This window comes from Triplophysa dalaica, chromosome 16, assembly GCF_015846415.1.
Source record: "Triplophysa dalaica isolate WHDGS20190420 chromosome 16, ASM1584641v1, whole genome shotgun sequence".
NCBI lineage: Eukaryota > Metazoa > Chordata > Actinopteri > Cypriniformes > Nemacheilidae > Triplophysa > Triplophysa dalaica.
In genome coordinates this window covers 22,331,286-22,348,496 of record NC_079557.1, presented here as the reverse complement: position 1 = coordinate 22,348,496, position 17,211 = coordinate 22,331,286, and the positions used below count along the sequence as shown (strand labels likewise).

At 40.1% G+C, this 17,211-nt stretch overlaps 1 protein-coding gene across 3 annotated transcripts in view; it reads right to left on the bottom strand.

The window, feature by feature from the left end:
* nlgn3a (neuroligin 3a) overlaps positions 1 to 17,211 on the bottom strand; it is a 174,765-nt gene that overhangs the window by 119,730 nt on the left and 37,824 nt on the right. For 2 of the 3 annotated variants that reach the window (XM_056769110.1, XM_056769109.1), the window contains 2 exons: positions 5,647 to 6,283; positions 3,820 to 3,879 (listed from right to left, as the gene is read on the bottom strand). In XM_056769110.1, coding sequence (XP_056625088.1) covers positions 3,820 to 3,879; positions 5,647 to 6,106 — 520 coding nt within the window. In that variant the 5' untranslated portion in view covers positions 6,107 to 6,283. The remainder of the gene's footprint in view (positions 1 to 3,819; positions 3,880 to 5,646; positions 6,284 to 17,211) is intronic. The other variant, XM_056769111.1, reaches the window with a different exon arrangement.

Below are 17,211 nucleotides of genomic sequence, written 5' to 3'. Positions count from 1 at the left end.
AATGTGATCAAATAATTTACCGTACGTTACATGCCTGCCATTACAATATCAACAACCAATAAAATATCCTTCACAGAATGTTAAGAGGTGTCATGGGGGTCAAATCCCCAAAGACACAATTAATGTGTTGATCTGCCTGCTCTCGCTTTATGTTACACAATAGTATAGACACCATATTTAATTATCATATTAAAATGATGCGCAAAAATAAGTGAAGAATGCATGAAGGAGGCTGATGTTTGTGACCCACATACAGACAGATGGGCCGTTCCCTCAACACTTACACTACACACATCATTTAACCCACAACACACTCATGCTGGATTTCTGTCCCCGGAACACTGTTCATAGTTCTTCTGCATCTGCTGCTGTGTAAAGACATTGCTTTTCATGCTAAGCTCTTATTTACACGTCTCATAACGACAAGACGAGAGACTGCTGCCTTCTGCACGCCTGCATTCTCAATCTTTGTTTTCCACACAGTGTACTTGTTTAGAGGTATTCTTCAGCGTGCAGGGGTCCTCCAATGATTGAGGTTGTTTGCCTAATGTGTCTGTTTGAGTAAGATGTTTACACACCTCTGTACACATAGCTATGAATATTATATTGCATTTCTGTCAATCCATTATCCCCAAAATGACCCACTGGACCTTAAACAAGATTTCATTGGTCTCAAGTTTGGGTGATAAAGACCAAAAAGAAGAGTGCTCTTTGTTAGAATTAATAAAGCCTTCATTTAACACTAAATATACAAACCACAACCTATAACACACTTTCAAAGACTGTTTAGTGACGATCTGAGAGAGTTTAAATGAATCGTTTTCTTAGAAATGTGAATTTCCTTCCTTCATTTATTTATTCTTATTAGTATCCATAATTAAACACTATTAACGTCTCTGTTACTGTTCTTGTCTCGTGTTCTAGTGTTTTGTAGTTTTGCATCAGTGGATGATATTTCTATTAATAAACAGTTGTCAAATATTCAATGTTTAGCCACATTTCTCTCACTCAAAGCATCTTGCTGAATATTGCGCTCAGGATCTGTGAACAGTAGCTCACTCTTCTTTCATTTGATTGGCCATTCCCTTTTATTTTTGTGCTGTTAGACCATTGAGGCGTTGTACAATGTTTACAACAGTTAAATACAGTGAGGCTTTTATTACACATCACAGAATAAAATGAGATCGACCGTGAGAGTTAGCAACTGTTTACAGTTTCATTTATAACCCAACAACTTCTGTTCATATCTTATTCAACCCTAAAAATAATAATAATTTGATTAAGTTAATACAGCTGTTTATTTTTCTGATATTTACTAAGTGATTCACAGATTGTTTTGAGTAAACCCAGCGTTTAAAGGTATAGTTCACCCAAAAATCAAAATGTTGTCATTTTTTACTCACCAACAAATGACGTTCTACACGTTTCAAGACATCGTCGTGTCCTCGTAGACAGTAATTCAGAAGGTCCAGAAGAGACATTCTTCTCTTTAATGTCTGTCTATGACGCACGCTCATGAGAGAACTTTAACGCATGCGTGCATCATGGTGCTCTTGTCAACACACGTCGGAGACTCGCAGTGAAGAGAAGAATATTTGGATTAAAGTTGTTATCGTCACTTCATAAAAACTCAATTGAACCAGTATGATCAGATGGACCGATTGAAGAAAGTCTTTAGTACTTTGTGAGAATTACTGTCTATGAGGAGGCCTGGAAGCTCTCGGATGTCATCAAAAACATATTCATTTGTGTTCCGAAGACACTGGACAGTCTTGAAACGTGTAGAACGTCATGTGGTTTGATTTTGATTTTTAGGAGAACTATACCTTTAAGAATGTGCAGTATGCATGCACTAATACATTAATGAAAAAGTGATTTTGCCATGTAATACATCAAGCTTCTTCAATTGATTCGCAGGCTGTAGGATCCTGTTGTCATGATCCAGTCTGTGTGTTGCTTCTGTACTGAGGACGTTTATGTTACTTCCTGTCCTGTACTATTTTGTAGTCCTTTGTAATTCTGTTTTCTACAGTTTTTCGGTGATTGTGCAGAACTTCAGATAATCCACAATCCTGACCTTTTTCTCTAAACAAATTACAGATGCTTTATATAATTGATAAAAATATCTATGTTGGAGATTTCTGGAGACTGTAGTGCACACTTTGATAGTTTAGTTCAGATGTCTGATCAGAATAAAGTGCTCATAAATGCCTGTTTGTAGAGTTGAACAGTATTCCTTTTGTCACGATTTAACAAGCTGATAAAGCGTATTACAAGACATTTCACTCCATGTGAAGTCCTGTATCTGTGGTTATTATAAACACAGGCTACTGAATGCATCGATGTCGGCGTTTTCAAGGTAATCATTATTTTTGCAGAAAGGTGACGTGTTGACAAAGCTGCTTTCTGAAGTGTATAATCACAAACATTGAAAATATAAAATAACATTATTTTCAAGTAGTTCATGAAATATCTAATAAATCGGAACAGTTTTTTGTTCAGGTGTATTAGCTTTGAGGCCATGTATATATGCTAGCACACACCTCATTGTCTACATTATTAAAAATACATCATTTTTCTCAAAAATGGGGCAAAAACATTATATTGACCAATGCATTTTTTGTTGAATGATTGTGTAATTCCTTCTAAACTATAAATATCATCTGTGACATGAATGAAAGGCTATTGAACAGCACAGAAGATTGTGTTGGGTTCTTTGAGACTACTGGATGATTGTGTGCCATTTTCTCATCCTTGGATCATTTATTTATCTAAAAAGAGAAAACCTCACAGCTGGCTGTTGTTGAAGAGTTCATTACTGTACACATTCTGTGACGAGCTGTGGCAGCTGCTCTGTATAATGTGCATGAATATAATCAGCGCTACAGAAGACTACAGGAAGACTGTCAATCACTCGAATCGTGTCACATAATATTAATGTTTTGACACAAATCCAGCTGTATGACATCAGTGACTCACATCCTTCTGTATGATACATCAGTCACACAACTGCCCACAGATAAAGGCACATGGGTCATTCTTAAAGAAATCGTGTACTTACCCTCATTCCATCCCAAATCACACTTCCTTTCCTCAGCTCAACAAACAGCTTTAAGATTGAATTATATGTGTAAGATTTACAATAATAATAATAATAATTAAATACAAAGTCAAACTGGAGGTGCTTCAGGTCAAGTGGTCTATACTGAAGAAATAAAACATAGTGGCATCCTTTTTCAGAAGGTTTTGTGTCTACAGCGTTTATAACTTCATCTTGTTTCTGCTGCTCCTGTCATGCTCAATATTTGAACTCAAGTGATGACATTTGCTAGTTGTATGGCTGATTACTCTGACCTTTAACCCCAAACCCTTTTGAATGTAATAGCATGGACACAGAACATCCTTACAATGAAAGTAGATCTTCTAGAAGAGAATGATGGCACAGTTTCTGGAGAATGACCCATGTGAACTGGCAGTTGTCTACATTTTCACAGTATAGTCTTACATGAAATAGCACATGTTCATAAACCCCAAAAACTGAAGGATCACACCCTGCATACACCACACGCTACAGCAGCAGTGAGACTGGACAAAAGCCATTAACGGCTTCTTCTTAATGGATTCTATTGTCTTTCGTAGCGTGACTGGCGTGTGGTGTAGACAGGGTTTAATTCACATCATAAACACACACACATCATTTTAACATCGCTCATCCCAAACAGACTCAGTAGATGATGCGGTTCTCCCACCACAGCAAGAGAGGACGCAGCAGTCGCTCTCTTCTCTGCATTTCACTTCAATGTTGACTTGTTCACATACCTCCTTTTCTACACATTTTCTTGTTGGGTTTTCTGGCACATTCCTTGGATATTCTTTTGACTGCAAAATGAATAAAAGACTACAAAATAACAAAAGGCTCTGGAAGAAACATTTGAGGAGAACATGCAACATCGTCACCACCCCTCCCCACAATGACAACAAAGAGAACCTGTCCAGAACGTTAGCTGGGGTGTGGTTTGTTTGGGCAGAAAATATTCCAGAAAGGTGGAAGTGATGTGCTGCACACTGGAACGCAAGAAGACTGGTTTACATACGCTGCTTTATAAGACCCTTTACCAGCGCTAAACAAGCTGACTGAACTCTGTCTCTGCACCTCAGCATCACTGTCTGAATCTGAGAGAAGCAGGACTGGGATTTACAGTGCACCAAACCAGCCAAAGATACACACAAACACACGCATACACACACACACTCATTCACAAACACACGCACGCACACACACAGACGCACGCACGTACACACACACACACACACACATGGTGCAGAAGTAACTGGCAACCAGTGTGTCCTTCATGACTTTTGATTCCAGTTTTATAGTCACAATTAAATATGACATAGCTGTCCATTACACATTAACTCTGTTCCAAGACCCAGTGACAACATTTTAACATGCCATTGCTTTGAACTTTACAGAAAAAAAAACGTACCAATACTATGTTTTGTGCTCAGTAAAAGAAGTCTCAATAAATCTATTGACTTATCACTAATGACTTATTTATTGTTAAAAAAACACTATAACAATACACAAAGTCTAATTAAAACAAAAGTGTTAATAAATGAGTGATTTATCAAATGTGCTATTTATTTTTGTGCTTATTGGAGGATCATGATGTTAGCATAGCAGCATGCTAATCACAAACACTGACATTCTGAAATCTAACAGAAATGACATCAGGAGGCTGTCATAGTAGTCGTATATTATTGTGGGTCGTAGGAATCTAATAGGATGTATCGCTTGGCGGGAAAACAACCCTACTGAAAACAACCTGCTTAAACTGATTTTGGGAAACTGGTTTTAGGGATGTTTGGGACACTTTTTTAGCAGAACAGGCTGGAACACAGCAGGTTAAACCAGCTGAACACCAGCCAGGCCAGGCTGCAGACCTGCTGGTCTTTGGTGGTTTAAGATGGTTCACACAGACTGGCTAAACCAAAAACCAGCCTGACCAACTAAAAAGTGGCCAAAACCTCTCTAAAACCAGCCTGCTTCACCAGTTTTAGCTGTTTTTTAGTAGGAAAGGCAGCTGTTGGTATTGATAATGCGAGAGGTGTACTAGATTCTAGAACAGATGCACCTTCGGCCTAGCAAACCTAGAGAGAGAAACACCAGAAACAGGGACAGTAAAAGGTCTTACACGGTTAGAACCGATGCCACAGGCCTCTTGCGTTCCAGTGCAGTTTACCAACTCAATAAAAAGCTGATTGGCTCATCATGCTGTCTAATCTCAGATCGCTAATACCCCAGAACAGTCGAGACAGTGAGGAGAGGGAGGTGCACCAACATCATTACATCCAATCTTCATGTCAGATTACAATCTGAGCTTTTATATTGAAAGTCTACTTTCTCATTTTACTTGCTCTCTTCTGGCTCGCTTTCTTACTTTTTGCTTTGCTCTCTCGAGTAACACAAAAGAGGAACTCATAACAGTGGCACGAGTGGAAAGAGTCGATGGAAAGACTTCATGGGCAGATCAAGTCAAGATGGGAAATGGAAATGACGTACACAGACACAGCATGCGCCAGACTCATGCTTCAAACACAACACAAGAAGTGACCAAAATTTTCCTTTATACCCGACCCACTCACCATCCTCCGTTGGAACGTAGATGTTAAGGTACAAACAATCCTCGTTTTGATCTTGTATATATGTGGCGACTATATCCAAGTTAAAGGTGAACCAGATGGGCATCATGATCTCCGGCACGGCGTTGTGGATGTTTTGCGGACAGACTGGGGCGAAGTGAGTGGCGTTCTTGATCCCCGACCAAGAGGAGGGCGGCTCGGGGGGCAGAAAGCGTTTCTCCCCCACAGGAGGGGCGGCGTACGGCACACCCAGATATTGGTCCACCGGTCCCAGGATCTCGCTGGGCAGCGGAACCCGCACGCCCCGTAACTTCCCGTACTGCGTGTTTACGGTGGGGTAGTAGCCCTGTCCTCGGACGAGTGTCACGCAACAGCAAAGGAGCCATATCCACAGAGAAACACTGCCACAGCAGAAGTCCCGCTGGTGTGCGAGGAGCCGGTTTGTGTGCGCGGCTAACCACATGGTCCGTTCAAATGCCCGCTGCCGCTAGACCTCAACGTACAGTGAGAAACTCCTCCAGCACGTGCCTTCAAGCCCTCGAACACGCCATTCATTGAAGAAAACACACAAACAAGCTCTTCTGCTTTCCTCTGGACAAATCCTCATTCACTGTCCTCTAGTCTGGTCAGATGCTCTCTCCTACAAGAGAAAAACAGCACAAGAAAGTCACTTTCTATTGATTTTTACAGGGCTTTTCTGTATGCGCATAAAACAGCGTTCATTAATATGACAGTGTCCTTAATGCATCCACCGCCACAGTAAACCACAAACTATATGCAAATAAAAGCTCTCTTGCTGAATTTTGATTTATACACACGTTGGAAGACCCACACTCTTCTGCAATACGCTTCACAGTACTTTCAATTAGTGGTTCGCAACTGCTGGGTCGTGACCCAGGAAGGAATAACACACCCGTAAGATGGTTGGCTCACGGACAACACATGGAAAATAACATTGTAAAATGAAATGCCATGAACCGTAGAGTCGAGCACGGTTAGGACAGCAGAACAAATGGACGAAAAATGCTTTGCAACATCAAACATTGATTAAAGGTCCCATGCTTTATCTTTTATTCCAACATGACTTAAAGCTACACCATTATCAGTACCCAGAGAATCAAATCCACAACAATATCACTATGCTCTTACGCTACATTTAACATACTTGTCATAGTGCTTTTTAAGGTAAATGAATTTAGAAATGGAGGCGTGTATGTCTGGGTGTGGCTCACCGGATCAAACGTGATGTGATGCACATAGGAGTCTTCCATCAAGACAAAATTAACGGGAGGAGAACAGAATCAAATATTTTAGCTCCAGTGTCCCGTCTGTGGACGGATGATATTTGTAAATGCCTAGCGTGCGCCTGTGCTAACGCTGTAAATGCTAATGGTGAGGAGGTGCTCCCCGGTGGAGAGAAACTCTTCCCAGCTCAGCTACTGATCAATTTTCAATTTCTAAATCTTAAGACCCTCAGACCTCCGTCCCTCGGAGGCCTTGGAATAATAACAGAGAAAAGCCGGAGTTTAGTGGCGGATATTGCATTCCAAAATGACTCTGTAAATGATTTATAATGTATCTAGTGGAGCAGTAAGCACCAGGCAAAGGCAATATGAATCTTCCTGGAGGTGCACTTATCACTCTACAGCTCCAATCCCGAGACAGGCTGATTTGCACAGAGTCTGACAAAAAGCTCTTCTTCTGGCACATCATCATGGACTCTCGCTGGCTGCCGTCTGTAATCTTCTGGTACCCGTGGCCTCGTGGTACTGCTCATCTCCGCTCTAATCCCTCGACACTGAGCTATCCTACACTAACTGTTTTCTCAAAGTCACGAGTTGTGTCATTCAATTACTCCTCCAGTCACAATTGATTTTAGTTATCGAGCTGAGAACTAAACAGAAGTGATATGGCTTACTCCATGAAACTCTTATTCGAAGAAATATTACTTGTGTTTGTACACATTGAAATAATACATTGTTTGGGTTAACCTTTAGAATCCAGAGATTTAATACCGATGTTTAACGCGGCCAATTGGTGAAGGCTTGTCATATGACTCACAATAAATACGTTTAGCATTCCTGGCCACGAGAAGCTTATTAGAAGCCAAATTTACAACTGAGCTGACAAACGACGGCCTGTAAATCCACGATCATTTACATTCATCACTTCAGACATGATTATGAAAGGAACTGACTAACACAATCCTCAATATGTGCTTGAGCAAGATCCTAACCTTGAGTATTAAATCTCAGTTTGTTCCACATCTCACATCTGTTAGTCAGATTGTATCTAGGGGCCATAGACCTCAGGGTCGTAACACTCAAATCCACTCAGAACAACACTCATGTCTTCTTTAGAAAAACAGGTTTATTTATTTCTAGTGCCCCATCACGCTACTGCTCTGACCAGACACCTCCGCTTCATCTTTGATGTTGTTGAGTTCCCTGTAAAGGTGTGACCAGCTAACGCCTCAACACACATCTAGTGTAACAACCACTGCCGTCACCGGGGACATACGTCACGCTCTCATGTACTGTAGCTGTATATACTGTACACAAACTTATGACAAAGATCATAACTTTCGATTATTCGACTTAATATTGTAATTGTGTTTATTATTGTTGATGATAAGATTTTACAGTAAAGTATGCTTTGAAGTGTTTTCTGTGAAGGGATATGATGCTAGGATGCTATAAACATCCAAATCAAAATATAAGTGGTGCAACGGAACACAAAACTTTAGGAGTTGGGGAGTTTAGCCCCAACTCTGATATAAAACACCTGAACAAGTTAATCTGCGTCTTTAGGAATAGATGTGTTCAATTTAATGCGACGCTGCGCAAATCTATCAGCTTATGACATTGAAGTACCGCGTGAGCGATACAAGTGCAGATTGCGCCGTGCGCATTTGAATCGATCTTGCGGTACTTTAATGCGATATGCCAAACAATCTGTGCAACCCCGCATTAAGTTGAGCGCATCTGTTCCTGAAGTCACTGATTAGCCTCAACAGGTCATTTATCAGAGTTGGGGCAAAACTCTGCAGGAAAATGGATCCCGGGGGCCAGAGTTGAGAACCACTGAGCTAATGTAAATGGATATCATAGTCGTGTTATCATAATATGAGCAGTCGTAGAGAGAATATAGAGTATTCTTTATCTTCTAGGCTTTGTCATACAGTATGCATTAAATAATGATGCATTTATATATACTCTATATCGTGTATTTCTGTACAAACAAAAACCCTTATGTTCTCACCTCTTCCAGCACCAACCTTGTTTTTCCCAGTAGATATTTCAGACCCATGTTTCATTCAACAGGGGCTAAAACATGATCTGGTTTATCATGTTTTACTGTATGTGGGGTGTGATGGACATTGTCGTATTAGAAAGAAGAGCATGTGACAGGCTGAGAGTGGTCAGGAAACAGTCTGGAGAAATCAACTGGAATTTTGACAGGTCCTTAACTCTGTTAACACCTCACAATATCTTCTGAAGATCGGTGATTGAAAGAAATACAGTTCAGTATCGTGGCATGTCAAGTTACAACGGTGTGATTGTTAAATGGAAGCAACTATACATTTAACTAATCAGAATTTAGTTAGCAGAAGTCACATGATTAACAAGCAGGTTAAACTGGTTTTAAATGCCATAAATGGTCGATCGATATTCATGAGCGTTTCTTGAATACTCAGTTTGGCCTCATGTGTTGCTGGTGGTCTTCACCATCACTGGAGAATGTGAGGGTCCAGCAGTGTGAATCATGATAGTAAAGCCAGTGTGCTTTGGGACAGAAGGCACCACATATAACCTACAGCAGAATTCCTGCCGCCATCGCTTTCAACAGAGGGAATAACATCCAGAGCTCTCAACAATATCCCTCAGACTGACAATGTATGATGTGACAAGCAGTGACAAACCCAACACTGGAAATGACATCTATGTTTGACTTCTGCCTGAACATCATGTATTACTGGTAGAAGGACAATTACTAAGAGCAGAAACATGTCAGCTCGCCTGTAGAAGAAAACACATGGTCAGGACGCCATATCTGCTTCATATATGTGCATACCACATGCTAGAGATGGCCACGAGTACTCCAGGACGCGACAGCGACGATCCATGATGAAAACCATGATTGTTTGAGTCTATACTTACATCTTTTATTGTCTTTCTTTCTGATTGGTTATGCTAACCCTAACCCTAACCTAACCCAGAGATTTGATTGGTCGCGGTCCAGAGTCAACTCAGAAGCACAGGAGGGCATATTGAAAGTGTGCAGGGATGCCTGGTTACACTTTGATACATTTGATGAAATTACAGTCAAATGCAAAATGTGCAGCGCCAATGATATATGAAGTTTGATGACAAAAAGTCATTATCTAAAACGTTTTAGTTTCGCTTTTGTCTACCATTTTAAACAAGTTCAATATATATATATTTATTTATTATTTCAACCAATCTCTCTTTGACAGTCAAATGACCAAATGGAACGAGTGAAGAAACTTCGCAAAGTGCAGAAATGAACATGAAAATTATTGAAAAAAGTATTGACACGTAAAAACAATGTCCCAGTGGATAGATATATATTTTCATTTCATCTCTGTAAATCTTTAAGTTATTTAATGCCCATGTTCTTCATAACTCGAGCAGATGCGTTTTCTGCAAACAGCAGCACCAGAGAGACTGCGTGTGACAGTAAAACAGCTCAATGATTGACAGATGACAGAGACATGACTGCAAAAGAACGTTTGTTAATAAAAAATACACATCGCTGGCCGATGTGTACAAGTCTTAAGAAACTTCACAGTCAGACACGGACACTGACACACAGAAACGTGACAGGGCAGAGATGATGTGTCACCTCACGCTGATATTTCTTTTAGATGTTTGAAAACATTGACAGTGAATTTTTTTTTTAATTATTTAATCAATCTTGTCATAGTTTCATCAACATACATTTTCGTATCAGTGTTATAATTCAAATCTTTTCATTGTCACCATGAGGGACATGCCCCGCCCCCTCTAATGTCCTGCCCCCAAGTAATTGAGTACTTGTTTTTCAAACTCGTCCAGTACTCAAAATGAAATATGATCAAAAATGCTGATCTCTAACACAAGGGTCAAAGTCAATGAAATAAAAATGTTCTGCCATTTATCCCCATGACCTCTCCATGCGAGCACTATCCAGAGTGTGCAGTGCTGCTGTTTAACTGAAGACATCTACAGAGGGTCCGGTCTCTAGCTTGCTGACTGGGGGTCAATTGACATTTATTCCGACATACAAATCCAACTGACCTCATCATATCACATACTTACTTTTACAGTTTGTTTTGTAAAATGTCAAAACAAATATACATTATTTCACACCAGCTCCAGACTTTATGAGAAGAGGAGAGTTCATACCACAACTATACAGAGAAATGAAGTGGTCTAGATCAGAGATGAACAATACAACCTTCACGCGTGCCATAGACCACAAACAAGATGTAAGAGGTATTTTGATATATTCGGACAAAGATATAAACATGGGTAGTCCTATACAGAATTACTCACTATAATCTTGATGTTATACATAAACCAGATCAGACCACAATGAGGCAAACAGAGTGAGTATAACACCAGTCCTGTGGACGAGGGTGATGACTTGCAGGTGAGGGAGCGTGGAGGATCATGGGAGATTGAGTCCTTGGGTAAAACACAGAAGAAACAGACAGGCAGGAGGACAGACAAAGCTTAGAATGAAGGTTATTGTCCATTGATGTGTAATTATCATTCCTGCTGTCAACCTCTGATCAATGTATTCTGATGAACACTAGCATCACTCCTGCAGTTTGTTGAACCACACATGTTAGATGTTGGTCGAGCACTGAAGGTTACTGAACACTGAGGCCCTTGCCACACGAACAAAGGTAGTTTTTTCTATGCGGTTCGGCCGTTCGTCGACACGCTAACGCAGTACTCGTCACTAAAAACTTTTTTTTTTTTACTCTAGCCAGGGTGGAGATTTTTTGAAACTCCGGTTCCAGTATTGACGTGTAGATGGAGATTTGGAGTGTGACGTTGGAATGCGTCCCACTATCTCCTTTGTCAGATTACAGGCTTTTGATTGGCCAACATGGCTTTATGGTTGGGTTATATTGTCAAGTGTTGGTTTGGCAAGCTTGTGACTGCGTTTATAGCATATTTTTTTGTGGACCCCGGGTGTTTCCAAATGAAGAAGGAAAAACTCCATTAATAAAAATACCGGTGTACATATGGACAAGGCCTGAAGCTTTCACTCAGACAGAAAAGTGTGAGTGAAATCAGTGGATAATGTTGACTGATGGCTTCCAGTACATCCCAAATGTGTTCAGTGGGTTCAGGTCTGGGCTTTGCTCAGGGCAGGCAAGTTTATTCCACAGAAAATCATTTCTTTATGGACTTCACTGTGCAGATGGTCATTGGTCACTCTGGAACACAGAATGTCATTGCAGGAGAGCCGTCATTCAGTGACTCAGATGAGAGTTTATTATATAAAGACAAAGCAACCAGAAGTCATTTATTTCAATCAGAGTTTGATTTGAAGCAACATTTCTGTAAACACCAATGACTTTCCATGTGCTCATGTGATCATCTGAAACAGCCAATAGGAGTACCAACAGCACACCGATGATCTCTAACGAGTAGCAATGTAAATGAGTCATTATCAAGGAATACCTATGTAGACTAACAAGGCACTGCAGGACAAACCCATCATATACTGTATGTGCTGAGGAATATCTCAACCTACACACTCTGTAAAAGTGCTGTCCCAGCATCTTCAGCTTAACTCCCACAACACCAACAGTGAGGAGGACGCTTTCACAGCGTTACGTCACCATGAGGTCTCATTCCTCACAACCCTAACAATCTGACAACCAATCATAGACTCACAGGACTTCCATAGACGGCAAACTAAAAGAAAAAAATCCTCATCTAAACTAAATGATGATGAAGTCATTTCAAGATGAGTCTCTAGAATTCTCTTTAATATGTTTCTGCTCTCACAACAAGACAAAGTGAGCGAGTGATCTAGTGTTGCGTGATAGACTGGTACTAGAAAAGTACAGCCATACCCATCTGTTTATACCTCACTATTTCTGCTTTATCTGGTACCAGTACTTTAATGATGCTCGTATTTAAGAGCTTTCCTGAAATGCAATGTGTGTGTGTGTGTGTGTGTGTGTGTGCGCGCAGACCTAATGAACCAACATGATCAGCTTGGCAAAGCATTTCACAGACAGACATGACGACAAACCTGATTAAAGAATTGTGAAAGCAACAGACAGTCAATGGATGTATCTAACAATAGACTGAAGTACTGTATGATTATTCATGATTGATTTTGTGACGGGCAAACAATGTCATGGCAGACAAGGAAAGACTCAAGTGCGGGGCAAAAAACAGGGCTTTTATTCAGGCCAATAAATCCACCACAGTCTGGTAACAAGCACACCACAGACGACCCCCTGCGGGCCACGGGGAAGAATCAAAAGAGAATATCGTCCGGGGAGATAGTTCGACGCTGAGTCCGCCAGACGGGAGAATCCGTGGAGATCTGGGTCCGGGGAGAAAACTCGACCCGGAACTCGCTGGGCGAGAGAATCCGTAGAGCCCAATTGATGGTGGAATCCAGGAGCAGTGGTGGAGTCTTGTGAGGAGGGAGATCGCAGTCCGGAACGCCAACGGGATCTTTGTAGATGTAGTGGGAGAGTTTGCAAGGCAGGGTGGCGGAAAAACACAGAGAGGTGAAACAGCGATCTCACAAGCTAATGATAGGATGAATAGCAAGGCTAAGGCTAAAGCTAGGCTAAGGCAAAGACAAAGGGTAAGCTAAGGCTAAATGACGTCTAGAACACGCTAGAGCGTAGGCAGTCTGAGCAGGCAAAACACGCAACGGTCAGACAAGGAACAAGGGAAAACAGAGGGTATTTAAAAGGGAATTACTAAGGGGTGGTAATGGAATGCAGGTGCGAGTGATAATAACAAACAAGTCACCGGTGTGGGGAAAGCCCTGACGGGGTAAACACGAGGGCGTGGTAAATGACATAGACACCGAGTGCGTACTACCCGCTAGAAGAGGATAGCACGTGCTCGACAAAACAAAACAAACACCTCCCAAGTCAGAACATACAGAGACAAGAACGGGATCGTGACAAACAAGCAGATTACTAGCTTTGATAACACTTTACAACAATGTTCCATTTCCTAGCATGAGTTACTGTAGATGACATGAACTAACAATGGGAAATACTTCATAAATATTTCAATCCATTTAAAATATTAACAGTTGTGTTTGTTAAAATTTCTCAATAAACTAATTTAAATAAACAGCTGTTTTTGTATTGAGCAACATTAACACAAGTGAATAGATACTGTAAAAAGACATTTATTGTTAGTTTATGTCAGAATGCATTATGTGTGATGTTTTTAATGAATTATTTGTATGTATTGAAGTGAATGAATTGAACCATGTTTTAAGGTCTTAGCTAGTATTTATGTCGATTATTTTAGGTTTAAACTATTTATTTTCTCGCTTCACCCCAGCAGACACTGAGACAGGTAAATGTTTAGGACTGATAGACCTGACACTCATATGAAGGTCTGTGTGGTGAGGTGGTCTTTTTAAATAAGGGGGAGGAAATGCTCAAAAAGCAAGGCATGAGTTTATAAAACTTAAAACTAAATAACAGAATTTATGTCATTTTTGTTTCATCATCTATTTTTTTAATCATTTCCTGTATGTTGGTTTTGCATGGTATCGATTCAGTATTTGTATCGAAATACATTTCTTAGTTATTGTATCAAAATTTATACTCCGAAATTTGGTATTGCGACAACACTACTGTGATCTTTCAAAAAACACCTGACGTAACTTCATGGAGGTAAAAGAGAGAAGAACTTGCATTAGCTGTCTCCAATCAGCTCCATCAAACACAGACGATATTGATCGTCTCATACGTCGTCCTTGCAGCCCATAATAAACCCAGCGAGGAGACGAAGCGCAGACTCCACAGGCCTTTTAATTGCCTCACAGGACACAGTCGTCATGTACTTACAGGTTCTTCTGTATAGGGTTAGGATATATTTTTATTTAGAAACAGGTTTTTTCATCGTTCCAGGAACACTTGAGTGATTTCTTCTGTCACAGTGAATCTACAGCACCACAGCAATAGACATCATTTCTCCAGTCTCATGTGATGAGAAAGAAATAATGAATGATGTCAAATAAAAGAATTCAAACACGCTCATCTTACTATGGCTTCATCAATGACCACCACCATGAGTGAATGTGAATAAAACTTAAAAGCGGAGATCTGATCCACAGCCAGTATAGTATTTATTCACAAAGTGACTTATAAAACGCTCAGTTCTGGTTCTTGATTCTGATTGGTTGAGTCGCGTTCTAAGACGTTATACATTATTTTAAGAATGCTGCAAACATGTCAGCAGTATGTGTGTGGAGCATTTTAAAGAGGTCATATGTAATGAACACGTGTTTTTCTGTGTCTTTGGTGTGTTAAAAGTTGCTCATGCATGTATAAGACGTGTAAAATAGCAGAAATTAAAGGGTGGGAACAGAAGAGTCATTCTTTGTAAAAGCGAATGCTCACCCAGACCTGCCTGAAACACCTGGTGTAACCACACCCCCACAAATTTACATCAGTTGGTGGTCTGATTTGAGTAAGACCGCCCAAATGTATACACAAGTAAGGTGGTGTACCTGTCAGTACAATTGAAGAGGAACCAGTTGTTCCAAACATCCCGGTCACAAGTGTATAATCTGAGAGAACAGTAACAGCTTTTGTGGGCGGAGTTTGGAGGAGAGACCTGAACTGTCAGTCAGAATTGCTTGCATGGATGTTTTTTTTTCCTTTAAATCATTTTGCAGCGCAGCCTATAATAGTATTATTTTGAGCTTATAATGTTGAACAAAACTTGGTAATAAAGGGTTTTGTTGTGGCGTACAGAGTACAGTACATTCTTACAGCAGTCAGGAATAGGTCTAAAATAGACTATTTAAGAAGGGAGAGTGCTCACCTACTTGTTGACTCAATTATATTTTAAGTTATATTGTGTTATAATAAAAATGGCTAATTAAATTGAATCTTACTTATCAGACAGATATCAGTTTGTCCATTTAAATGGGGAATCATCCAAGAGTAAATTATGGATTACCTCAGAGATCAGTTTTAGGACCCTTGCTTTTCTCCATATACATGCTGCCCCATGGCAACCTTATTAGAAAACATGGAATTAGCTTCCACTGTTCTGCAGATGATAGTCAGCTATATATCTCATCAAGACCAGATGATTCCTTCAAACTATCCAAACTGGCAGAGTGCATCGAAGATATAAAACATTGGATGAATTTTATTTTCCTTCTTTTAAACCTAGGCGTTATATCACACGGCAACCTGTCATTTAAAAACCACATCTCAAATATCACAAAAACAGCCTTCTTCCGCCTTAGAAATGTTGCCAAATTATGAAATATTTTATGTGTTGCTGACGCAGAAAAGCTTATTCATGCATTTGTGACCTCACGCTTGACTATTGTAATGCTCTACTTAGTGGTTGTCCTGTATCATCAATAAACAAACTACTGTTAGTTCAGAATGCAGCTGCATGAGTTCTTACTAGGTCAAGAAAATACGATCACGTAACCCCAGTTTTATCATCGCTTCACTGGTTACTCATTAAGTATCGTCTTGATTGTAAAGTTATTTTAATGACTTCCTGACACTATTCAAGAGACAAACTCCATATTTTAGTCTAGATTAAAGGCACATCTTGTCAGCCAAGCAGTCACTTAATGCAGAATATGCAAAATAAACCACTGGGAGACAATATAGATATTATTCATTAGAATGATCTTGCTTGTTCTATAAACACCATGCACTGTGCTGTGTTTTACCTTTATAGTGTTTTTCTTATGTTCTCCTGTAAAGTGGCTTGGGAACAATGCACATTGTGAAAAGTGCTAAATAAATAAAATTGAATTGAAATAAATAGAAGCGATGCACAAAGCCATGTTCGGTATTCGGCCAAATGTTTCATTTTTATTCGGCTTCGGCGAGGAATTAAGTCTCTGACTCTACTCTCCATTGAGTCTACACTGCTGATGTAGAAGAAAATAAAGAGCAGACATGACACTGACAGAGTGTTCTAGTTTGGTCACATGGTTATCAGCTCTGAAGAGTCCATCAGATGTGTAAAGAGATGACTAAAGCACAGCTGGAAGACTGTAACATCTGGATGGATTACAACATTTACTCACTTCACAAACCACACATATACATTCCTGTACATTCAGATAGGGCTGCACAAGTGATGGAAAAACTAATCAGGATTATAATTACTGGTGAAACATTTACATCATCGTCAAAAGCCACAGTTACACTTACAGCTTTCCACTTGTGCTCATTTCAGTGCAGTGTTTGGGCATCGGGTACAATGGCGAGTCAGAGAATGGCGACATTGACGTTTCCTTTAGATATTGTTTTGGATTTTAATTGACAGCATAACTCCCAAAATTTACTGT